Source organism: Alligator sinensis, unplaced genomic scaffold, assembly GCF_000455745.1.
Source record: "Alligator sinensis unplaced genomic scaffold, ASM45574v1 scaffold910_1, whole genome shotgun sequence".
Lineage (NCBI taxonomy): Eukaryota > Metazoa > Chordata > Crocodylia > Alligatoridae > Alligator > Alligator sinensis.
The window spans coordinates 671,788-699,240 of record NW_005842748.1 but is presented as its reverse complement, the minus strand read 5'-3'; the positions used below and the strand labels follow the sequence as shown (position 1 = coordinate 699,240).

The window sequence follows — 27,453 nt, the reverse complement described above, 5'->3', positions numbered from 1 at the left end:
CGCAGTACAGCCGGGGGGGAGAGGCGTTCAAGGGCTGATTTCCATTTCAAACTGCATTCTGGCACTTTGTCCTCCAGCACCATTGGCGGATCAATATTTAATGCTTGGAGACTGTGGCTCTGCAGGAGTCATGTCAGGGGACCTCTAGAGCCAATCTGCTTGGGTGGAGGAGTGATAATTATTCATGGGCTCCTGCCTCTTGCTCCTTCTCTTGCACAGCCCCACTCTGCTGACTCAGTGCCTTATTCAGTCTTCTCTCTCTCTCCACTGCTGTAGCTGGAGCCCTTTGCCTTCACCACCTCTGAGAATCCGCACATCCCACCATGGCTAAAACAGCAATGGGTAAGAAACCACATCTCTTTTTCTTCAGCCAATGCAATTTCCTAGGACTGTCAGCTCTACTTACGTGTTTAAAAAAAAAACCAAGACGATGCTAAACATATGGGTTTAAGTCTTTTCCTCTTTTTTCCAATTAAAAAACAAAAGGAAAGGAGGTGGAGTGGGGGTGGGAGCCTGCGGATCTTTTGAAGTCCACCCAAAGATCTGCCCCTGGGGAGCTTCGGCCATGTCAGCTGGACACTCATTTCAAGCGGGGAGGTAGGGGTTGATGTTAAAGCGTCTTATTTTTCTTTTCTTCGGTGCCACTCGAAAACAGGGAAGTTAGCTCTGCTCTTCTGCCCTGGGTCCTGCTTGCGAGCCCCGATCCCTGCCTTTCTGCTCGTCCCTAAAGACAGTGTTTGAATGCGTGATCAGAAAAGCAGCTGCAAAGGGGAGCCGAGCGGCTCGGGAGGCCGGGCGCCGGGCCGGGGTCTTTGTGTGCGGGCGGGGGGCTTTGTGCCGGGCTGCGCCGCTGCCCCAGGACTGCCCGGGGGGAGGGGGAGGGCCCCCGCAGAGCCCAGCGCCAGCCGCCCGGCACACTGCAGACGGACCCCACCCATACGACTGCTGCTGCCGCCTCCTCGCCGGTACCCGAGGAGCCCTCGCCCAGGGGCCAGGAAATCTGCCCGGTCCCCGCAGAAACGCAGAAGGGGAGGCTGGGAGGGGGTGGAGGTAAGCAGCCAAGCAAAGGCTGAACACAGCCGGGACAAGTCCAAGAATCCCCTGTTGTTCCAGCATGGGGGCTGAGCCTGCTGCTGGCAGGACCAAGGGAAAGTAGGTCACTGGCTCTTCCTGTCTCCCTTCGTGTCGGGGTGTTTTTGTAGACCAGGCAGCAGCCTCTCCACCCTTCTTTTGTCTTCAGTGTGGAGCCTCCAAGCAGTCTGGTTTGTGTCCTGAGAGCAAATCCTCTGTGTAAACTCAGCAGCCCCACCCAACCCTGCACACCCACTCTCTCTAGCCCTTTGAATGTCTAATGCTCATGCTTTTGCCCCCATCTTTCCTCCTCCTTTGGTGCCTGAAAAGGAGGGCGAGGTGGCCAATAATTACAGTGGCAGAACCCTGAAAGATCCATGACTGCAGTCTTTGATTATGGGGAGCAGCAAAACACCTTATCTTCTGGCCTCCTCCCCCCACCCCCAGCGCGCGTGTGCACACACACACACACACACACACACACACACACACACACACACACACACACACACACACACACACACACACACACACACACAAGAAGGCTGATTTAAATTAATTTTCTGGACCTTCTGGGGAGTTACCATGATGTGAGGCTAACCTAAGAGGCACTAGCAAGACCCCCACCCCTTTGTTTAACTGAGACTGCGATTAACTGCTGTATGGTGGAAATGGGTGGAGAACTAGGAATTGCAGTGCAGGGTGTGGAAAGGATCGAAATGCATTAGCCAGCAAGTCTGGCTTTCAAAAGGATCCAAACATCAGCAAATTTCTGTCCGATTCTTTTGGTGGAGCGGAACAAAACATGGATGAAACATTAGAAATCAAGATATCAAAACAGTTTCCTATTATGCTCACACACATGGCACAAAATAATGAGGGAGATGTTTAAACTATGGTGTCTCCTTCTAAAAAAAAACAAATGCCATGTATATGAACACTCAGTGTGGGATCTCTTTGACAATAATCCTGTTTCAATCTTGAGCATTTGTTCAAAGTTAACCTGAATGTTTCCAATACTAGCTCTACAGTATTTCAAAAAAAGAAACTGATACAGTTTCCTTGATCTGAGAAGTGATCAGTGGGGATGGCAGAGATTCTAACCTGGCACTGGTACCCCTGGGAAAAAGGCATGAGACAGCTGTATATGCAAATAGACTGAGACAAGAGCTGTGGGAGTCTGGCCAGCCCTGCAGTGCTGAACACGCCATCCCCTCCCCATTGCAGCAATCTGGTAATCAGTATTGATAATTTGTAGTCAGTTGGAGACTGATCACTGCAGAAGGCCCCTGTTAGGAATTCTGTCCCCATGGAAGAAAAAGGCTCTTCGAGCTTTGATTAATGTTCTCACAGAACACAAGCATAAAAGGTTTGTGGCAGGAAAGTGGTTGAAATCATTAGATTCATCCAGACTAACTGGTTCCAGACTGCCTATTCCTTAGTTCCTGATTAGCGCTACATATTTGCTATATTTGCATATTTTTAAATTCCTTAAATGCTAATTGCATTGCAACTTTAAACAGCTATTTTTTGAAAGTAAGAAATGTAATTAAGGGCTAAATAGCTTTTTTTTTCTTTCATTTCACAAAAGAGAAATAGTTCTGTTGACCACTTTTTTTAGTCATTATTGTGATATATATTTATTTTTATACAGATTTAGGCATTTTTTCAGGCATTAGAAGATACCTCTGTTGTTAAATTCTATCAGGGCCTTTTTATCTGTCCTGACTAAAAGGTTGCTTCTATAGTAATCAAAAGTGGAATATGTTTTCTTCAGCTAATAATCTTTATTTCCATGTGAAAGAAAAGACTTTCAAATTCTCCTTTCCTGTAAAATAAGTTACACTTGTTCTGGACCAGAACATAAAGCTTTTATCCATTTATCCACTGAGAGGGTGACAGTGCTTTAATGCATTTTCTACTATATACTATAAATGTTACAAAGCATTAAATATAACAATCACATCTACCTGCCATTATAGTCAGTTGGAAATGTGTAATCAAATACAGATCACTCACCATTATGCTTAGTTTAGGATCCCTGTCCAGCAAAGGCACTTTACCAGGTTAGGCATATGAGGAGTCCTATAGGCTTGAATAAGCTATTCACATGCTTCAATACCTTGCTGAAGGTGTGCCTATATTCTGGAACATAATTGCTGGCCTAATTTGACCTCTTTACTCAAGCACAACTCCTGTTGACTTCATGAGGATTTTTACTTGAGTGAACACTTTAGGGGTCAGGCAACAGTTTGCTTTAGTACTGACACAGCAGGTCACTTTTGTTATAGGTTGAGGGGTTTGTTCGTTTTATTTGATTTGCACAAATAACCTGACTATGTAGGACTAATATTTATTTTACTCTTCACCTACATAATTGTTGACACATTGTTCCAAATAAAATCTGAATACTTTTGATGTGTTTGTTCATATATGTATAAGACACGTTATATACGTATAAACAGAGCTAGAGGATACTATGAACTACACAGATCCAGCCATTTTCTAAGATCCAGGGAGGGCAAAGCATAAGTGTTTAATATCATTAGAACTCAGAATTGTGTCTCGTTCTGTTTTGGGCATTTTAACATGAAATTATGTGCCTATCAAAGTTAGACACACACAAAAACCCCTTTTGCCATTAGGGATATTGGTTGTAGCCATGTTGGTCTAAGGATATAGGCAGACAAGGTTCTTTGGGTAAATCTGATATCTTTTATAAGACCAACTAAAATAGTTGGAAAAATTTATCTTTGCAAGCTTTTGGGTACAAACACCCTTCTTCAGGCAGAGGAAGCATCTTTTGCTATTAGCACTCTTGCATGTATATTCTTTCTGCAATTTTTTCTAATAGAAACATACTGGAAAAGTGTGAATAATACCTTAAATATTGCTCCAGTTCAATTCCAAAATAGCTAATTAGCATTGGAAGGGTGAAGGTTGGGCAGGACTGACATCAAAGAAGCTCAACCAGTCATACCTTAGCTCACCTGCATATTACACATTGATAACAGTGTTTCAGAACTCTTCATCCATTTGGAAAAAACCCTGGTTTACAGGCACACAGTTGAGTGCTACATCCCGATGAATAGGATTTAGCTGTTAAAAATGTTTTCCAATAACTATTGCATTACTATTATAATCCAATACAGAATTATATACATGCTGCTAAAAATAAGTGCATAATTATTTAATGCAAATATTTAAATTATGTTGGATAGTATTTTAATAACTAAGCGCTGTGGCCCTGATCCAGCGAAGCACTTATGCATTTGCTTAACTTTAAGCTCATGAATAGTTCTGTTCACATCAATGGGCCCAACTATTGTTTGTTTAGGGTTAGATACGTGACTAAGTACTATGTTAACTGGAAACAAAAATATGTTCTGGCACATTTTTATGCCATTTCTAAATATACAAACCTCCTCAATTCCCATGTGATCCTTCTTAAATATAATACAATCCAATATTGAAAAACTGTTTACATATTAATGTCCAATTAATGTACAATGTGGACAATCATTTTAAATACTAATAACACAAAATATAGAAAATAATGAAATAAAGAGGATCTAGAGAAATTTTGCCTGAATCTAGAGGGTGAAGAGGGTCTTATGGTTCTAAATGTTGTTGAACTCCAGCACAAGAAAGACGTCCAAATCCTATGAGATTTTTGATCACTTAAAATGGGGTGTGGTTTCAAAAATGTTATAAAAGAAATTCAGAGTTTTAAGTATTTTGACTGTTTTAAAAGAAGGCAAATATTTGTTTTAATTAGAATTTAATTGACAATGTTTTTTTTAAAACCCACTTATACAGTTGAATAAATACTGCTTTTTTATAATCCCTCATAGCATTTTTTTACAGCCTATCTCATATATTAAGTCATCTCATGCTTATTAAGATGTCATATAATATTCAAAGCAAAAAAACCTCAGAAAGTTGACATTTCTAAAATGTTCATGCACCACAAGAATCTTCTCAAGTTTTCATGCCAACCAAAACCTCAGTCTCCAAATCATTTATTCGTTCATATCAATTTTGGGAGCACTTTCATCAGCCATTAGTAGAGATTCTAGTTTTATATTAACTTCTCTTTGTATGCAATGTAATACTGTATTTCTCTAGATTGTACTTGATGTCAACATTCTTTATTATGAAGTAATGACTACACAGGTAGTTGAAGTGCCAGCCAAGTCACTGTATTTTTCTAAGATAATGCTCATATTTATTTCTTTAAAAATTAAAATACTAAACTAGCCCTGTCCTCCAAATTTGGAAAATGATATCATTTATCAGAATTAATATTAAAGATCTATACAAAATAAAAGGCTGAACTAATCATGCATACTAGTGTATTAGGATAGCACTTACAACTTTAAAGAGGTGCATAACTATTAACCAGTTAACGTTAACCCAACACCCCGCTAATGCAGGTAAGTATAATTTCCAAATTCATGAAATTTTGCCCTGTAATTCATCCTATTCAACCCATTCAAATCAACAAAATTCCACAACATTTAAACCAGGGGAGAACTGGGCCCAGAGTGTCCTTGGTTTTGCCTACCCAATGTAATTCACCTCAGGTCTCATTTTGAACGATGTTGATTGTCCACATTTCCAAAGACAATCCTAGTTGCAGATGTTCAGCAACTGGGGGGCAGGGGAAGAAATCAGACCCTGCAGGTCTTAAATTAGGCACCTTAAAATGAAGTCAATCAATTAAGCAATTCTAGTGAACACACCTAAAAACTATTTACCTAAATGACTTGCCAAAGCAAGTGAATGGTAGATTCACCTTTAGTATCAGGAGTGTTGAAAAGGGTTCCAAGACTTATGATCTAGGTGGAATTAAGGTCATCGAGACCCTGAGGTCCTCAAGGCCTCATGCATGTTGAGTATTTTGCTTTCCTGCCTAAATCATTGGGTGTTAGTATTTTCCATAATGGCCTTTGCAGAAGTTCCACCTCCAAAAGCAGTTACTTCTGGAAGAACAAGCATTGTATTGCCAATCAGTGTTGACAGGCTGTTTCTTTGATAGCTAATCTCAGAAATTTACACTCATTGAAATAAGGTAATAAAGATAAAAATATTCTATGGCTATTATCATTAGGTGTTGCAGATGAATATAAAGTACATTTGTTTTATAGCAGTACCAATGAAATAGATCACATAGGTGTCATCTTTGGATCTGAGACTCTCCAAACCAAAGACCAGATCCTGGCCCATTGGAATCAATGTAGCCCTGCATGGAACCACAAAAACTAGTTAGCTAGTTTGATAGAATATATGACAATTCATACCAAATATCTGAGGCTAGAACTGAGCCTTAAGGCTATGTATTCCTTTGATTCTGCCAGAACTGCTCAATATATAATCAATGTTAATCTTAGAGGAAGTGTTAATTCCTCTGTAGACAGTAGCTAACATCTGAAATGTTAGGTATGTACAGCCACACACTCAGACCCGATTTTAGAGACATGCAACACAGCAGCCCATAGTTTCCCACAAAAGTTAATAGAAGCTATAGTTTCTTAGGATCTTTGAATATCAAGTCTTTTATTTAGGGGCCTAAATACAAATGCAAGAGAGTGATTATAGATATCAGTCTTTGAAAACATTGCCCTCTTGGAATATAATGTGCAAGTATGAGCAAAACTCAACATGCAAACCTCCTTTGTGAATGTTTCATTTTTTATCACATTCATGTTTTCCTTCCCCATCAACAGTATGCTAACAATAGTATCTTTTAAGCAGTGAAGATAGATTTAAGCTACATTTAGAAGGTTATACAATCAAACTGGTATATAGAAGAAACAAAACATTAGGCTTTGCGAATCAAATTTAGACCTTCTGGTCATTATCAGGATATCTCTTGAAATATAATATCTATAAATACAATAATTCCAATGTGCAAAATCTATAATTATTATAATAGTTCTATGTACAGGAAATATCACCTGTGATTTATGCACATGATCAGTCAAAAAACCTGGTTTTTAGTTACAGTTATGCCACAAACTTCTTGTGTAATTTAGACAAGTTATTCCAGTCTAAATCCAATGAAGATTTAAAATTTGTTCCTGATACATGAGTCTAAATTCTTACTTTGCAATATGTGAAGCAATGTATTATTCAATATTCTGGCCATTCTTCCTCTGACAAAATTTCTAAAACCATCTCATGTTATTATTGAGATTTCCATTACAGCATCATTTAAATACCTAAACCAGATCAGGGCACTATTGTACATGAATATATAGAGAGTGGTTGTCTCTACCCCACAAGAATTCAAGCCTTGAAGTTCTCTAAATGTGTACATGAAAAAAGCTTCCCACTGGGAATTTAAAATGTAACCTATGAATCAAGCTCCATCATTTCTCAAAGACGTTTAATGTTATTGCTTGTGTGACCTTTTTTATTAGTCCTCATTAAAAAATGACATGTAGCTATTTTGTAAGCATTTGTTCCCCCAAGAGTTCATGCAAACAGAAAAAGCAGTTTGTTGGCATTCAGCACTCATTTTCATAGTCACTAGAAAATACAGTCTCTCTTTCACATGAAAGTCTAGTATTAAATTGCTGTACAGAAGACTCTGTATGCAATTCCAAATATTCTACTGACTAGTCTTAACACAAAAGAGTATTTTTAAACTAAGAGATCCCTTTTTCCTGTGCTTACAGAATTTTACAGAGATTTTTAATGCCATCAAGATTGGTCTTGACAGTTTGCAGCAAGCATCTTACTGTGCTTTTTTTAAAGATAGGTAGTAGGCAATTGCCACCCACACTCATCATTTAAAAAAAGATTCTTCACTATTTAATTGAAGGCCTATACATTCTCAAGCAAATGGCTGTCCTGAAAATCAAGGTACTACTAAAATGACTGTTCGATAAGTATAAATTTTAATTATTTTCTTGAGGAACATTAGCAGTAAGAGATGCTTATTTGAATATAAATCTGAATTTAATTAGTTTTAAATTATTCCCTAGTGAAGGTAAATTATGTTTATTCATTAGTCAGATTTCAGTGAGACAAGGCAATGAGCTTGATGAACATTAATGTGTACTGCTCTATATTGAAAATGTAGAAAATTTCACCCTCTAGTGGTGGGAAGTCTCAAAAGCAAATATTCTAATTTCAAGCATAAAGGAGATACTGTAAATGCTGGAAAAACTCTTTAACCTACATATCTGGTCAAGAGTGCAACAAGGGTACACAAAACAACTTTAACTAGCATGACATTGCTCAGAGTCCCAAACCTCTCCAGCACAGAGGATGCAAATACTGCCACGATATATATAAATTTTGAATAGCACAGTAAAAATAGAATGCCCAGTCCCATTCCCAAGATAAGACACTACACAAAACAATTACCATAATTCTACAATTCAGATTTATATAATGTTACATGAGATGGTGTTTCATCTAGTTTATGTATATAATTCCCAGGTTTTTGGGAAAGCAAATTGAAAAATAATTGCATTCAGGTCTAGAAGGGAGAGTGACCTAATGACAGGAGTGATTCCCTAATGTGACCTCTTCTTCTTATCAGCCTATTCCAGTCCTCCATTCCCTATCCCCCAATTATCTCAGTCCTAGTAGCCTCCTTCCATAGCCAGGCCCATGCTCCCTATCCATCTGCCAGTTTTCCCCTTCTATCCCCTTTTAGTCACAGTCTGCCTCTGTGGTTTCATTAACCAGGTTTCCCTGTCTCCATCTAGTTGGTCAGTCAGTCTCTGTCTCCAATTTGTTATTGTTCTGATTGAATCTTCCACTCCTCAGTTGGCTGTCAGTCTTTCCCATGACCTGGTTTCTCTTACTGCATCCCATCTTTCCCCCTTACCAGATTTCAGTTCCAATCTATGCTTACATGCTTTTGTCTCAATCTGCTTTATTTACAACCTTAGAGTCAGCTCTTGCCCCTCTACATTTCAGGCAGGAAGGTTCCAAAGCCTTCTCAAAGCTAGCTAGGTGCCATAGTAGGAAGAAGAGAGGGCACAGAAGGAGGCTGTTGCCATGCTGGCTAATGATAGTTTGCTTATGCTCAGTTTGTAGTGGCATACGCCATTCTGAAAGTCTCTGGCTCTCAGTTACTATATTTGCACCACAGCTGCAAGGAGAAGTAGTGCAGGAAAAGTCATCTCTATCCCCACCCAATCCTGCAGTGTAGCATGCATATTGTAGACCGAATCTTCATAGACTTTAGCCGCCTAATTCTGATATGTCTCTCCTAAACATGTGTGACTTTCGAGCTTATCACTTAACTAAATTTGGGTAGATTTTCACAATAACTGCAAAAGGCATGTCCCTGATAAAAGGCTACCTACATCCTTGCCAAATTTCAAGCTAGGGTTTGATGATGCTAGCTTCTCAGTTAAACAACTGAAAAAAAAATTGTAGCATGGGCAAAACATCATATTTTCCCTAAGTTTTCTTCTCAGAAAGCTCTGAAGCATGTTTATGCTCTCAACAACAACAAAAAAAAAGAATTATCTTGAAGCAGACAGCCAACATGGAAAATTCCAGCTTGAATTATTATAATTTAGCAAGGGTAGAAGCAATAGAGTTCAATCACACAAAAATGCTGAGGAGCCTACAGAAATCCATATTTTCTGATGTGATGTCAGAAAAAATATATATTGGCAGTCTTTGAAAAATATAAATAGGGTTATTAATTATTATTAATGATAATATTTAAAGTATATTAATAACATTAATTAATGCTTGGACCATCATTTCAGGTGACATAAACCTACGGTAAGGGAACAATATTGATTTATATGAGCTGAGGTCTGGTTCCATTCACTTAGCTTTGTATCAAGGACTCTGTAGCAGGTCTACAAAATTGGCTCAGCTTTGGTATTTTGAAAATGGCAAAGATGTAGTAATGAAGAATTATTCTTAACATGAGACCTTTTAATCATGACTGGAAGGTCAGTCATTAGCAATTCATGATATTTTTATGCAGTGCTGGAAAATGTGAGATACAAGCTGAAACCCAGTGTTGAATAAGGCCACTAGCTGAAATATGCAAAAAGAAGCTACTGTCATGCTAGCTATTGATAAGTTTGCTGATCCTGGGTTTGTACCAGCACACATTGTCCTGCAAGTCTATCCACCTACAGGAAGCAATAAATCATTTGCAAATATATTTTAAATATGCATTATATGCTGTGTTGCAAAGATGACTAAAGCAGGGTAGAATTCTCCCTGACAAAGCCATCTGAATAGTTTCATTTTAAAATTTAAATTAAAACTTTTTCCCCAATGTAAAATTGGGAAACAGGGGGAGGAACTAAAAGCTATGACAGATGCTTTGAAGAAGGGAATTGAGAGCAAGAGGTGGCAGGGTGGGGCAGAGGCAAGACCATGCACACACAAAAGCTTAGATCAAGAATAGGCACCATGTCTAAACAGTATACCTGAATTGTTGCAACTCTTGCCTTTATGCATTTATTTTACATGTGCACAAAGTCATTGCAGTTATATTATGCAAATCACATCAAAGCTACTAATACTGAAGAAGGCTACCTCCAACCAGTTTCCTTTGTTCTAGTTTTATTATAGTAAAGGTACAACTGAAGCCATTTCAACAGTAGTTACTTTTCTTCAGGTGAATTTAGTCAATTCTGAGTAATATACCAATTTGTTTGCTCCACCAGCAAAAAAAGATCCACACAAGAGCTTGACATGATGGGGGATACATTTTTGTTCCCCTGAAATTTCCATATCTTCTTGTTAAAGAATACAATAATGTTTATATTCTTTTTCTTATTACAATGTTTATCTGTGATACATTCTGGAACTATATTATTAAATGCTACCATTATTTTCCTAAGGAAGACAATTAAATACTTCAGTCCAGTTATAGGGAGCTGGGAGAACTAATTAGTAGAAACATAAATCAGGTAATTATTAATGATAACTATACAATTACTTTAGTTTTAAATCCAGTTGATAAATCTGAAATGATGTGATGACACTACCATTCAGAATGGTCCTAGATATCACATTAGAAAATACAATAGAAAGCAATGCAAATAAGTATTGATTAAATATGGAATGAAAACCTGAACCCAGGATAATCACAAGGAATTCTGTAGTGGACTTAAATAGGATCAGAATTTCATCCATTAAAAACTGAATTAGTAATGACATCTAACATAACTCAGCATCAAAGCAGATAACCTGAGACCTAGTATAGTTCATTTCAATAGGAATGGAGATACAGGCAGTCCTCAGACTTACAACACAATTGGTTCCTGAAAACCACATCTTAAGTTGAAACATTGTAACTCAGAACCAATTTTCCCATAGGAAACAATGTTATAAATGGAGGATTCGTTCCTGAACCAAGGCCTGATACCTTATTTTCACTAGAAATAACAGAGAATTTTGTACTCAATCAATTATAAATGAGTAATATAGCTACATGAATGTATTTATATTGTAAATAGCAATCATATTGATTTGGAAAGATTTCTTTGAGGTGATTTGGCTGGACTTTTTGAAGGGCTCTTGGTTGAAGTTTCTGAAGGGTTCTTGGCTGGAGTCTTCTCAGGAGTCTTGGCTGCAGGTTTTTCTGGAGTCTTGTCTGCTTTCTTAAAGAACGTGTCCAAGGAAGTTTGGACAGATGTGGCAGCACAGCAGACTTGTTCACTGGCGTGGCGTGGCATGGCATCAGATCAAGCGTTGTAAAGTCAAAACTGATGTCAGAAAGTTGAAACGGTGTCAATTTATAAACATTGTAAATGCAAAATGTTGTAACTCAAAACATTGCAGGTCAAGGACTGCCTGTACTTCATGTTGTAAGAATGCTACAGAGCATGGATCTGTCTCTGATAGATGGGCTTGCTCTTTTTGGCTCACATCTCTATCGAACGCAACCAAAACTGAATTACTGTACCATAACTACACTGTATTCCCTGTCCACTGTAATAGAATCTGAATATTTAACCCTGTTCTGGAAAAGCAGTGGTATTGAAGAAAATCTGAAAGCCTTCAAACCCTTCCCTACATTTTTTTGCCAGGTTGTCCTCAGTAATGAAGGATTTAGGTGGCTCCGTTTGATCCAGATCTAGGGTTTTCCCTTCAGGTCATGAGGTGTGACCCACAGGAGAGGTGAAATGTGACACGCCTCTATTTCCCAAGCCATTCGGCTGCCATGTGTTAAGGGTCTTGACCCATCTTATGGCAGGACTCAACATTATCTGATTCCCAGTACTCTGAAACTGGAAGCTTTACTAAACAAATTAAAATATAAAATAAAAGATGTTCAACAATCAAATAAAACTATCTAAATTTTTGTTTGGGTTTATTTTCAGGTTGGTTTCTGTTTCCAAATGTGCCAAGTTCTGGCTAATATATTCACTCCAATAGCTGCATGCTCTGCTTCCAGTAGAAACTCAAGGTTTTTTTCCAGTAACAAGATGATGTATACCAGCTGAAGATCAGACCCTGTCTTTGCAACATTTCTAAAACCAGTTGTCATTTTAGACTATGCGGACAATAAAGAATCTGCCAGCTGACTTGTAATAATCTGATCCACATGAGCCTTTATTCACTCCTAGTTCACTTTTAGTAAATACATTATTAGCCAACTCTCAGAACTTTTACAATGATTCTCTTTACATCTGTAGCCACTTATGTGGCTCCCTGCTCTGGGTATGATACCATCCATGCTTCCTGTACCTCTCAACCCTAACCTATGCCCCTGCGTATTCAGTGGGCAGGTCCCTGAAGAGAAAGTCTAGTCAACAGAGTCTGAGGTTTTACTGCATCTCCCAGTATGCCACTTCCTTTGTTTGGCCTTTCTGCCTAGTGTTCCTTCACTCTTGTTGTCTGTGTGTTGGATTTATTCCTGCCTACTAAGTCCTCTAGTTCTCTTTCTCTAGTCCAATCCCCTCCTCTTTATGCTTCTTAATCCTTCTGGATAGGCCCTGAACCAAACTGGCTTTCCTTTTGGCCTGTTAAGCTTCACTCAGTTTTTCCCATAGGCTTACCAACAGTCAGTGCTCCTGGGTCTGTCTTCCTCCAGCAGGAACTCTACCCGTCTCCCAGGTCAGAGCCTTTCTACCCCCTCATTGTTGGGTCCCTTCCTTATATTTCCCTTAGGAGCATATTTCTCTTAGGCCTCCAGCCTGTCTTGTTCTCCTCAAAGGACCTGCCCTTTTCCCTTGTAGTGGAAATAAAAATGGCCCTATTACAACATCCTTTGTAAATATTTTCGCCTATCTTCTCCTTTTCTTCATGGAGCATATGTCATTTCACAAGCAATGACACTCAGGTGCTTGGACATGTTTAGGCAATCTCAAAAGTAAGTCTGCATTATAATGTTCCAAAAAAGTCTCTCATTAATCGATTATAAGAGATGACAAGGGAGTAAAGCACTCAAAAGTCCTCAGTTCTTAGCTGTTTTTGTCACTGATTTGGTTTTCAATCTGGCAATAAGTTTTTTTATACAACAGACAGAATTAATGGAGGTACCAAAATGCCTGCAGGTTCACTGATAATGCCCCAATTTCTGTGTACTGTGACTACTCTTTGGTGCACTGTATAGTACTAGGTAGGACCAGACCATCTATTCAGTCTTTTGCTCTACTATATGGAAACTACTCCCTTGCAACCTACTCCCCTTAGCACTGAGCAGAAAATTGTTAACATACCAAATTATTTAATTCTGGAAACATGCCATTGATATAAATCTATGAAGAGATGAATTTTCACTTTATAATCCTGACAAATTCATACCTGATTAGTCAGGACACCCTGAAGAGTTACAGTCCACTGCTTGTTGAAAAACCTGGGAAATTATTACTTCCTTTTCCAGCTCTTTTTATGTTGCTCTTTCACAGCATCTTTCAAAGCTAAGGGACTGATCTAACTACAAGTATGTTAGCAACAAGAGGAAAGTCAGATAAAGTGTAGGTCCCTTACTGAAAAGGGAGGCAACCTAGTGACAGATGAGGAGGAAAAGGCTGAAGTACTCAATGCCTTTTTTACCTCTGTCTTCACAGGCAAGGTCAGCCCCCAGACTACTACACTGGGCAGCACATCTTAGAGAGAAGGTAAGCAGCCCTCAGTGGTCAAGAACAGGTTAGGGACTATTTAGAAAAGCTGAATGTGTACAAGTCCATGGGGCTGGATGGGAGGCACCCAAGGGTGTTGTGGGAGTTGGCTGATGTGATTGCAGAGCCACTTTTCATTATCTTTGAACATTCAAGGCAATCAGGAGAGCTCCCAGACAACTGGAAAAGGGAAAATATAGTGCCCGTCTTTAAGAAAGGGAAGAAGTAGGATCCAGGGAACTACAGACTAGTCAGCCTCACCTCAGTCCCTGGAAAAATCAGGGAATAAGTCCTCAAATAATCCATTTCTAAGCACTTGGAGTACAAGAAGGTAATTAGGAATAGTCAGAATAGATTCACCAAGGCCAAGTCATGCCTGACCAACCAGATTGCCTTCTATGATGGGATGACTGGCTCTGTGGATGCGGGGAAAGCATAATATACTTTGACTTTAGCAAGGCTTTTGATACCATCTCCTACAGCATTCTTGCAAGCAAGCTGAGGAAGTATGGTTTGGATGAATGAACTGTAACGTGGAGAGAAAGCTGGCTGGATTGTCAGGCTCAACAGGTAGTAACCAATGGTTTAATGTCTAGTTGGCAGCCGATATCAAGTGGAGTGCCCCAGGGGTCAGTTCTGGCACCAGTTTTGTTCAATAGTTCATTAACGATCTGGAAGATGGGATAGATTGCACCCTGAGCAAATTTTCGGATGACACCAAGCTGAGAAGTATAGTAGATATGCCGGAGGGTAGGGCTAGGACTCAGAGTGACCTAGACAAATTGGAGGATTGGGCCAAAAGGAATCTCATGAGGTTCAATAAAGATGAGGGCAAAATCCTGCACTTAGGACAGAAGACAGATCCCATACACCACTACAGCCTGGGGACTGACTAGCTAAGCAGTAGCTCTGCAGAAAAGGACCTAGGGTTTACAGTAGACAATAAGATGGATACGAGTCAGCAGTGTGCCCTTGTTGTCAAGAAGGCTAACAGCATACTGGGCTACATTGGTAGGAGCACTGTCAGCAGATCAAAGGAAGTAATTATTCTGCTCTATTCTGCACTGGTAAGGCCACATCTGGAGTACTATGTCCAGTTTTGGGCCCTTCACTATAGAAAGGATGTGGACAAGTTGGAGACAGTCCAGCAGAGGGCAACAAAAATGGTTTGGGGGCTGGGACACACGACTTCTGAGTGACTGGGGCACTCATCTTTATTGAACCTCATGAGATTCCTTTTGGCCCAATCCTCCAATTTGGTAGGATTCACAGTGACCTAAACCCTACCCTCCGACATATCTAGTGCGCCTCCCAGCTTGGTGTCATCCACAAATCTGGATGGGAACTGGATTTATTTAGTCTGCAGAAGAGAAGATTGAGTGGGGATTTAATAGCAGCCTTTAACTAACTGGAGGTGAGTTCCAAAGGGGATGGAGCTAGACTGTTCTCAGTGGTGACAGATGACAGAACAAGGAGCAATGGTCTCAAGTTGCAGCAAGGGAGGTTTAGGTTGGATATTAGGAAAAACTCTCTCACTAGGAGGGTGGTGAGGCACTGGAGCAGGTTACCTAGAGAGATGATGGGATCTTCATCCTTAGAGGTTTTTAAGACCTAGCTCAATATAGCCCTGGCTGGAACGATCTAGTTGGGGATGGTCCCGCTTTTAGCAGGGGGTTGGACTAAATCAGTGGTTCCCAAGCTTTTTTTTTCCTGTGGACCGGCACAGGAGTGAGACAGGTCACATGGAGCTGGCTGCCTCCCTCCCGAGGCTGCCCCACCCCCCAACTTTAACCCCCCATGCCCTTGAAGCTATTCACCCGGGCAGACAGATGGGGGTCTGAGCGGGGTCTCATGCCATGACCTGGCAGCCAATCCTTGGGAACCTCTGGACTAGATGACCTCCTGAGGTCCCTTCCAACCCTAATTTTCTATGAACTAGACAGAAATGTCTTCTTTTGAAAAATACAGCTTAGCCTTTGTTCTTAACATCAAACAGCTTCCTTATTTGTGAGGAAACTCCTCAACAGAGCAAAGAACATTTTCTATACTAGATAACATAAGCTTCACTCAATTTCTACCAACAAGACCAATACCTGTCTCCTTAAAGTAAAAGTGCCAATGTTATTTCTTGATCCTAGCTTCATTTTAGCAGATAGTACAGTCATATTCCTGTATGTTGGTGTACGTTGGTTTTAAGATGTTCCCTGATGGATGATAACTTTTATAAACTGAATTTACTCTCCAGACCTTTTTGGAAATGTGCTGTTACCTGAGTATAAGTTTCCATTCTGATCTGTAGATGCTTCTTTTTAAGCATTACTAGTTAAGAATGTATATGACCACACAATGAATTCATCACACTCTTAGATAAGTATTTTCTGACTTCAATCCCAGTTTTAGCATTTTAGGACTAGACAGAACTAACAAAAAAAAATGTCTCTTATCCATAGGCTAGTACCTTGGCTGAAATCTTGGCTTCATTAAAGCCAAAGGGATTTTTTCAATTTACTTTAACATAGCCAAGATTTCATTCTTTGACTTGATACCCTCTCTGAGGTGTCATGTTTGAAAACAAAGTCTGAGTGGTTGTGTTCAAAATGATCTGACATTCTTAAATCTTCTGTAAATACATCCCCACTGTGAACCTGTTATACATTGAAATTACTGCTTGCTAGCCAATTTGCAAATTTGAAAAATGAGGCAGAAATTAAGATCTCTTCCCTGACAGGTTTGCCCTTTGCTTTTTGCCCCCAGAGACTCCTTTTGTAAGAATCTGTTTTGTACACCTGGAGCTGACCTCAAGAACATTTAAATTTCACATACTTTGTGTACTGCTTTCAAAATTAAGCAGAATATCAAGAGACTTTTGTAACAAAAGAAGTTTCCTCCACAGCTAAAATATATACATACATCAGTGATTCTCAGCTCAGGCTGGGGGTGCCATGGGGTGCCACAAGATCCTTTGAAGGGTGCCATGAGGTGTGAGGACATAAGTGAAGTATGAGGAGATAAACAGACAAGCTAAGTCAATGAATGAAGTATCAGGCTTGACCCTACCCAAAATATACCCCCACCCAAACTGCTTAGCTCCTCTGCAAGGAGGTAAGCAGTGTAATATATAAATTAGTTTTTGAAATTGCATGCCACTCAATCCACAAAAGTTATGGAAGGGTACTTCGAGTCCAAAAATGTTGAGAACCACTGACTTGAATGTTTTCCTAAATCAGGAGAACTTTACTGAATCAAGACCTAAACTTGTCCATGCACAAAAGGTGTACTGTTTTAACTGTACTGGTAACATTCAGGCAAGAAAGCCTTTTCCTATAACAGTGGGAAGAGTTAAAGTGGTAAAAAATGTATATATACCAGTACAGTTATTCATAAAAAAAGAAGAAAAATATATGATACCTTTCTACCAGTATGTTGGTGTACGTCAATAGGATTTTCATCAGTATCACTGTTGGGTCAAAATAAGCAAATAAATCACACTCCCAACCAATAGTTGCATGCCAGTACAAAACATTGTATGTAGCCCAGGCCAAAATAATGACAAGATTATAGCTTTTACAAGCTCTACAATCTGCTGTGATGTGCAATTTGTTTTGTGCTAGCATACACAATAAAATGCATGTATTAATTAGCATAATTATAATACATATTATTACTTCATTATTTTCATTTGAGTAGCACCTAGGAACCTTTATTGCTTAGATATGCTGCTTCCTTATGATACATGCAAAGGAGTACAAAGTCCAGATAAACCCTTTCCTCCCAAACTGATGAAACATTTTTTGTTTAAAATGGACTACAAAATCCAAGTTCTATTCCAAATCCAAAAAGAAATGAGATTTTTTTAGATCTCACCCTATTGTGTTGTTTCCAATCTGCAGTTACTTCCAATCCAAGGGTAGCAATTGTGTTGTACAAAAAGGTATTAATAACACATATTTAGCTTCGTGATAAAGTATGTTTCATGCATTATATTCAAAATTATACTAGCCAATATTGTTCCATAATATGCAAATAATTTTCTGAAAAATAACTAAAACCTTCACTGGAACCTACACTTTTTTATGATCCAGTAAAATATAAAAAAATTTTAGCTGATGTATCTAGGTTAATCCGCTTTTATAGCTCTTACCACAGTGTACTCTCTAAAATGGATTCTCAAGGTAATTATTATGTGTGAATAATAGCAATAGGTTTGGCACATACTGAAATAACTTAGGAAGTGAAGACCTCTGATTACTGAAAAATAAAAATCAAGAGCCTGTCCTGCTGCAATTTATAATTTCATTAATTACACATATTATTGGAAGTTATATCATCCAATTGCACTCTGTGTTATGTTTGTCTAAAATATATGAAGAAATATACCTTCTAACTGTATTTAGCAGGTCATTCGGCGCTCCTATTTTCATGATGCAATTTGCACGGAGAGCTTCAAAGCACAGTTTTGAAATCATTGTAAAGCTATCTAGAATACTTTAAAATATAGGATATTTTACAATGGGTGCATCTACTCGTGCATTTACTGTGCAGTAATCAAAACTGTTGTGCAGTACGGGCACATATCTGCACGTGCATACCTGCACTGCACAGTAAATATAGCGAATTACGCCAACTTGAGTGTAAATTTGATACCTGTACCATGCAGGTATGAAATTTACACCCGATTAGTTACTGTACAGTAACTCACATTTAGACATGTTGCTGTGCAGTAAGCACATTGACACTGTGTGTGGGGACTGACTTGGGATTAATTTTAGTTCCAATCAGCCCCCACACAGCGTTAATGCCTTTTAATGCCTGCACATGTAGACACCTGCCTAGTCCTGCTTACTGCGCAGTAAATTTAAACCAGCATAAATGCACATGTAAACCAGCATAAAAGCCCAATGTGCTTGCAAAGTGGGAGATGTGATGTGTTTGTTTAAAACACCTATTCTAATTATAAAGAAAAATAGTTAAGAAATCATTTCAACATCACTTCTAGTTATAAGAAACAGATAAGCTAGGAAGAAATGTAATTATCCCATCCATTATAGTTATAAGTAATAGAGTTATTCATCAACTAAAATAATTATATGGACTTTGTTTCTGATCCTGACAAGAATATTTATGGTTAGACTCTTAACTAGTGTAAATTGACATATCTCGATCAAATGAAGCTATTTGAGCCATGCTGTAGAGCCATACAAGTAGAATATCTGGCTCTACAGGTTAAAAACAGCAATTTAGCAAGAATGATATTATTATTTGTTATTCATTATCTGTACTACAATACCACCTCAATGGCAACTGATATAAGTGCTGTGCAAATTAACAATAGAAAGATGGTTATATTTCACACCCATTGTAATGCTACCAATATACTCTACTAAAAAATTCCAAACAGCTAGTATGGTGATTCAATAGTAATTTTAATATAAATGTTGGTAATGGTACCAAAATGAAAGGAAATATTAGCAAGACAAGTTAAAAGTTACTATTAAGTCTAGAAGAAGCAGTGAAACAAAAGATAGCACAAGTCTTTAGAATCCAGATTATAATTGCAAACTACCATTCCATCAGAATGATATCACTATTGTCTAGTCAAAGCACTGCACTATCAACATGAAATATTACATTATTTCAAGATGCAAGTGATGCAATCACCTGAAGTGATGCAATATCAAGTGATGCAATATCAAGTGATGCAACATCAGGGATAGTCAATCAAGGTTACATTAAGGTGCCAGAGTGATAACACATGAAAGCCAATACAAAACCCTGAAGTTTCAAAAATTAAATGAACAAAATATAACAATTCCCAAATACAAGGCCAAGATGAAGTTATAGATCTGAAGAGCAAAAGAAATTCTGAGTCAAGTTTGAGGCAATCAGTTGTCTGACCTATCTTACACCATCAATACCCAATATAAAATCTTCCAGTTCCCAGAAACCAAAGCAATGTTTAATGCCAGATGGTGACATTGTTTTAATCAGAATGGGTTCATTAGAAAGACAATTACAACTATATTTTACCTTTACTTGAATTTTTATTAGCATCATTATGTAAGGGATTTTGCCATCCAAAAACTATACCATTTTACAGTACTGTAAAAACTTCAGTGTGATCTAGTGGAGCAGGAATAGACTGGAAGATGGAAAACCTCAGTTGCATATCCATCTTTGCTACTGTCTCACTTCATGACCTTGGCAAGTCACTTCATGTGTCTGGTTATCCTCCCATGTTTTGAATGTCCTTTTTCACTTAGATTGGAAGCTCTTTGACATAATGAGCCTAATACAGTATGACTGACTGAGATTTGCAGGGGTCTTATTTCCCTCCCCTGTACCTGGTTCAGCATGAAGAAGAACTTAAGTCTAACAGATCATACTGGCATATGCAAGCTGGCTGTCCCATATCAGGCCCATCAAAAAGGAGCATATGCTTTGGGCTGTGGTGCTTATTCATGTTCTTTCCAAATACAGCTCCACCCTGGAGGTTTTCCCTATTGATGGGACATCAAGGAACTACTGCTTTTCCTCCACCACCATTTTCCAATACTCCTTTCATTGGAGGTAGATTCTATCAGACAGATTTTCTTACTGCCTTGAAGTTTTCTTTGTTATTAACACTGGAGCAAAGTGAATGCAAAGCACTGCCATTCACCAGTTCACAAATAGCACCAATTTACATCTCTTTTGCTCTCACTTTGCGTAAGTGTCAAATAGCTACTCAACATACAGAGCTGTTGAGAATAAGGTCCATCAGCTTTGCTCCTAGGAAACTGTGGGGCCTAGCTGGTTTCCTAGACAGCATACAACTGCAGCAGTTCAAAACCTTAATGGAAGCTATTCTGCTAATTTAGCTGTGTTTATTTTGTGGGATGCAACTCAGAGTTGAGTTGCAGTTGGGCACTAATGAGTTTACACTCTTCAGGTCAGAGCTGCAAACATGCTGGGCCTCTTATGCATGAAAGGAAGCCAGCAGGAGATGAATGTTCACATCCTTCTCCTACTGCTGCTTCATCTGATCTTCTGCTTCTTCCCATCCAGTATACAGCTCAACTATTTTTTTCTGTCCTCCCATCCCATATACATCATGTAGTACCAGTTCCCTAAATGAAGTGCTTTACAGGCAGGAAGAAGCTCCAAAATCATCAGCCTACCAGCACAAGGCATCCAACGCATAGAATCAGTCCCATCTTCCAAATCCCACAATATTTGATAATCCCAAGAGAGTGTGTGACATGATGGAGTTCAGGACTATATAATTTTCCTATCCTGTGGACCAAAATAGGTTGAAAAGCACTGATGCAGGGCTAAAATTCCAGAACTTAAAACAATTTGAGTTATGTTAGTACATTAGGGGCTGTCTGTGTTGTGCTGGCTTCTGGGAAGGAAGAAGAATGCAGAGAGGTAATACAGACTGTTTCAGTACCATCTGTATTGCTTCAGTACTGCAGTGCTGGGAAGAAGATGCATAAACCTAGTGTAGGTCCTTTTAAAACTCCCCCCAGCCATTATCATCCCACAGCACCATAGGTTTCTTTTCCATTTCTTTCTAGTATGCACAATGTTGAAGCCTTTACAGGTTCAATTTGAAGACCATGCTGTTTAGGCATCAAAGTCCTTCTTCCATGCAGGAGGGAGATTAATATGTGGTTTTTCACCATGCACACATCTAGGGGTTCTGATCAGGTGCAACAGTTGTAATATTTCAGCTCTCAATTGCTTTTTAATAATAGCAACTTTGATGCAAAGCATAGGCAACACATGCTTTTCTGTTTTCAAACAACCCTGATCCACCATGAGAGGAATTTATTTTTCCAGGGAAGAGAAAAACCACCATTAAAATTTCATTTTAACAAAGTGGTTGTATTAACTCAACAAAATAAAACCTATAACCTATTTCAGAGTGATCATAACAACCAAGATACTATGAACAGATTTTTCTTCTTAGCTTCACTGATCAAAACTATGCAACGGAAAATTAATATAGGATAGTAACTTCACATCTTCTGGACAGCAGAAAATGAGCATGAGTAGGGGAATCCTACTTATACACTTTCAGTACAAATCACCCAAACAGCATATAAAGCAAGTCATTTTGGTAAGAATACACTTGGAAACAATCACAAAGTATTTTGCAAATTGAGGATAAATTTGCAGTCAGGTTGCTGCTTACCTCAAATGGTGCATACTGAAAACTGCATATGCACACATTTGTTCCTGCTCATTGCAAATGCAAAAAAGACAAATCATTGTGAATCCTTTAAGTAGTCTGAAATCTAGTTGTACATGGCTCCAAGTGGGTTTTCAGGGCTCAAATATTACGCTGGTTTAAAACTGATGTACACTAATGTCACAGCACAAAGAAGCCCAATGCAATGAAGAATCTGGGCTTGCACTTTGTGAGCACAGATGTGCATAGATCCAATTTTGCACAGGCATAACTGGAGACTGAAGGTTAAAATTTGGTCTTTAATGGCAACTACAATCATTTCCAGTGCTTTGGAGAAATTTCACCACCATGCTATGGTTACTTATGACAAACATTTGACATTAATACTTAACGTCATTTTAAAATAATTTAAAATAAGTTTTTAACAGATCTCTCTAGGGACAGAAAAATCATTGCAATTACTTCTGCTGAAACCTAGATAACTTTATTGATCTCTTGTATAAAAGCCAAAAGAGGTGACAAGATTATGAAAACATTAATAAATAAAATTAGATCACAAGCTCTGAATTGCCATGAGATGGGATTAGGTGTGTACCATTTACTTTTTTCTTTCTGAGATGGATTGTATTATGCAGTGACCCTTTTTTGTTAGAATTATTTTCCTAGAGAGACAATAATCATTTCAATGACCTATGTTTTGTAAATCAAATTATCAGTTTTACTAGTTTCCTATTCTTATTCTCATTTTGCTTGCTTTTGTATTTAAAGATGCTTTTTTTGCCCTAGAGACAGATCTAGCTATGGAAATTCAGAGAAGCCCCAAATTCCCTGCCCCATCTCTAGAGCCACAGAAGTACAATTTGGGTGTGTCTACATGGGAAGTTACTACCGAGTGGAATAATAAGCTCCACAGTAAATGTCTTGCATCTACATGTGCAGTGCTATTAGAATGGAGTAAACTAATTAAGTCTGGTATTTACAAGTATTTACAAGTACTGTCCTGCTGCAAAGTTTTTTACTCCACAGCCATGCACATATAGATGTTGTAGGGTCTGGCTGGGGCACAAGGGTGCTTCAGTGCAGGGCTGCCTCCCTGCTAGCCCCGCACTGAAGCTCCCTCATGCCCCAGCCAACCTCTCTACAGCACACTGAGCCAAGTCAAATCAGCCCCGGGCTGGCAGGCTGAAACCCTCAGACTTCCTACCAACCAGGGCTGCTTCAAACCAGCTCAATATATAAACACATATAAACATAGAGCCCAGGAACAATAAACTCCAGTGTGATAAGGGAACCCTATAGAAAAAATAATGAGACAAATTCTGAAGTAAAAAAAAATTTGGCTGAGTAATGTGTGAGATTTAAGAAGTTGGCTAACCATTTCAGGATTTCAGGAGTTGGCCAACCAGAACTTGTCACCAGGTTGGAAATAATATAAACACCACCTATTTTCATTATGATAGTGAGAAAAGGAAAATCTGGATGCAACCAGTGAGCTTCAGTTTACTGTCCAGGATTTTCTCCACAGTTCAGTTTTCACAAATATTGGTTCAGTTAGGTCCTGATCCACAAACTTGTATGCCTTGGCTTGACTTAATCATCTTAAGTTGAAATCAATAGAACTACTCATGTCAATAAAGTTAAGCATATGCATAAGTGTTTGTAAGATTGGAGCCCTCCCTAATATTCCATGAAACTTATTCCACAAAACCTCAGTCCAGTAACACTGGGCGTGTCTACATGTGAATTTATGTAAGCCTAAACTTAATTGCGCTTTAGCCTAAGGCAATTTAGGCAAACATCTACACATGCATGCCTTAAGGCTCCGTGGACAAATGCGTTTGCAGCCTGCCCTGAGCAGCACCCTGGACAGCCCCCTGAAGCCTGCAGCAGCGTAGCTTGGTGGTTCAGCCCAAAGCCAGCTGAGGCGGTGGGAACCTCCATTCCCTGCAGATGCGATCAGCCCAGCCTTGGCCCTGGTCCCAGCTCTAATCCCCTCCCCATATTTCTGCTTCCCCAGCTTCAGTTAAGAGCAGGCCGGAGCTGAGCCCGCAGTGCCCTGTGCTGCCACCAGGCACCGCCAAGAAGAAGTGGTGGGTGCTGTTCTCCAAGGTGCACACACTGGACCTGGAGCAGCAGTTCCACCAGCAGTGTGGGGGCACAATGCCTGACTGCCCCTGCCTCTGCTGGCATGGCAGGGTTCCTTGGCTCACTGCACAATGCAGGGAGCACATGAAGCTGCCACATGCTGCTCCTTCCTGGCCTGCTCACGTGCATATTGGGGCTTGGGTTGGTTTTGTTTGTTTGTTTGGGGGGGGGGAGGGCGGTTGTGCCCTTGCATGCAGTCATCAATTGGCACATCAACAGGTACTGCTGGTGCTAGAACCATCACTCCAGCTCCAACATCTGCGCCTTGGAAACCAGCACCTGCTGCTTTTTCTTGGAGCCCGGCAGCAGTGCAGGGCCCATGGGCTTGGTTCCAGCCCACTCAGTCACTATACACAGCATTAAAATGCTTTAAGGTGTCTACACATACCTTAAGGTACATTAATTATTCACACATAAATATGACACCTGCTTTATGCAGGTATCAAATTTAAACATGATTAGCCTAAGATCACTATTTTTAAAGGTGCATTTTCAAATGTGCATTAAGACATGTCATACGTGTAGACCTGCACCCTTAATGTGCCTTAAAAATGGCTAAAGCACCTTAAATCAGCACATGTAGACAAGCCCACTGTCTGCAAAAAGGAGTACATTATCACATAAAAACCCCAAGTGAACATATCACACCCAAATTCTCAAAACTGCTGTTACCACCCAGCTTCTCAATTGGAGAAATTTATATTGGAGAATCTGTTATTCCAAGAACCCATTCCCTTGGAGCAGGATATCCACTGAAATACAGTAAGTGATCTTCAAAAACCACCCACAATATTCTGTGATGGTTCCCAGCAACCAAACGGGCTTTTGGGTAGTGTGTGGCTGTTAAAACTCTGTTGCATACCCAACCACACATTCTATTTCCTACAATCTCAAAGATGACAAGGGACATTATCTAATATCCTTTATACAATATGTTTCAAACACCAAAGGAAAGGCAGAAAAACTGCAAATCTTATTTCTGTAAGTCATATGTTTTCCCTGCCTCTTCATTCCTAGAGACTGTTAAGTGTGGCCTCACTTATCTGTCAAGACCATCACTTACATAAGTAATAGTTTGGAGACAGAAGGAAGTCTCTTATGTTCTCATTGCAGCACTAGAACACCTTCAGATACTATCAATTTATCCACAATAAGGACATAGCTCTTTAATATTAATAGGGATTATTTTTAAACATAATTGTGAGTTACCTAGAATAATGTGCTAAAAGAACAAGAAAACAAAATGTGAGCCAAATGTAGTATACATAACTACAACCTTTATATGTCTCTGCTGTGTTAGAATCCGTCAGAAATCAATTACAACGATGATTACATAATCCATGATTCACTTGAGAAATAGGAAGCAGCACATATATCTGGATTACAACAGATTTACCAGCCAAAAGATGACTGTCAGTTTGGTATTCAGAAGAATAGCATAGCTCTCATAATGTTAGTATTTCTATTACAAAGCAAAAAGCCCCAGAACATCAAAGTCAATAGAAACAAAGTTAACCTTCAGAATGTAACAAAGTGCTTGTCAATGAAATCCAAGAGAAATCAATGTTAATAGAGTTATAGGAAACCAGAGTGATATGAACCTTGTGTATCTTACATTTCATGTTTCATCTAATCTTATCTCTTCTCTTTATCCCTAGCAGCTTTTTACAAAGCAGAAAATGTAATTGGATTCAGGTCCAATAAATAGAATTCATCCTGGAAGACTAACTGTTTCATGCAAGGCTAGAGAGCAGAGATGGGGAAGGGAGTGGACTTTTTTGACCATGAAGAGTGGCAGTGTTCTAGTCTCTGTCCTTTCAAGTTTTACAATGTCCCAGGAGATTAACTGACTGATCAAAGCAGTGGATATCAACTTTTTTAGACTCAAGGAACCCTTTGTTAGATTCAAGGCACCCCTTAAAAATGCCAACTTAAGTTTTACTCATTTGCTGACTATGTCAGAACAATAGAGCAATTTTCCTGTTGCACAGAACTCAGAAAGACCACAATAGGTCAGCATGTATTTAGCACTGTGGATTCCTATTTGAAATCTCTAAGTTTATCTTGTGAATCATATGGGCTCACCTAACCATGCTAACATTGTGTGGTACCCTGCATCACCCTTGAAAGGATCTCAAGGCACTCAGGGTGCCACCGCACCCCAACTGAGAATCACTGATGTAAAGGTAGAATCAGAAATATCAAGATCACTAATGGGTCATTATTCATCTACCAGATTCAGAAAAGAGATATTTAATAGATAACATTTGCTAAATTAAAATCTAATAAATGGCATTTATATTGCTTATTTTTCTGCTTTCATATGTTAAATTCCCCATGGAGTCTACCCTGCTCAAGGGGAAGTGATCAAGCATTCTTCAAGAGCAGACTAGGAACTGGACTGGGTCCTAAATTGCTCCCTGCCTTGCAGTCAGGAAAGACTGTTATTGTTACACAACATAGCCCATAGAAAGTTCCTGAAAGTCATTTGTTGACATATGCAAGCAGACACAATGACTGCTAGTAGAGGATTCCTTGTCCTGCCCCACCAGGCCCACCTCACTGGGTGGTTCACTGTTGAAGTAAGAGGTGGAAGAGCTTACCCTCTTCCCAAATTCCTTTCACCACCACCATGTGCATGGGAGAAAGACTCGCAGTTTCATGGAATCTGTCACTCCTTGTATTGTGTCCTGCAGTACAGGGGGAAGGTTAAAGCTCTTAAACCTCTTCCTCCTTCCTCTTCAAGGCAAGAGAATATCTTGCTTTATATTTATAGAAAGTTGGCATAAAGGAGCACAAGGAGCCATTTGAATAAAACTGATATTTAGCACTATATGTATGTATTAAAGCCAGTATATTTTTTTAAATGATAAAATAAGGATGCTATTTAAGCCCTACATGTATGGTTTGTGAAAGAGTCCAAGGGGCTCGACACACAATACCCACCCAGTTTCCATAAATTTGGATCACTTAAATCCCTTACTCCCCTGCCCC

The 27,453-nt window shown here is 39.2% G+C and overlaps 1 protein-coding gene across 1 annotated transcript in view; it reads left to right on the top strand.

Annotated features, from left to right (window-relative positions):
* The first annotated feature begins 215 nt into the window (after nt 1-215).
* The window catches only part of STMN2 (stathmin 2), a 65,697-nt gene continuing 38,459 nt past the window's right edge, over nt 216-27,453 (top strand). Inside the window, exon 1 of the mRNA XM_006034574.3 lies at nt 216-342. Coding sequence (XP_006034636.1) covers nt 324-342 — 19 coding nt within the window. The 5' untranslated portion in view covers nt 216-323. The remainder of the gene's footprint in view (nt 343-27,453) is intronic.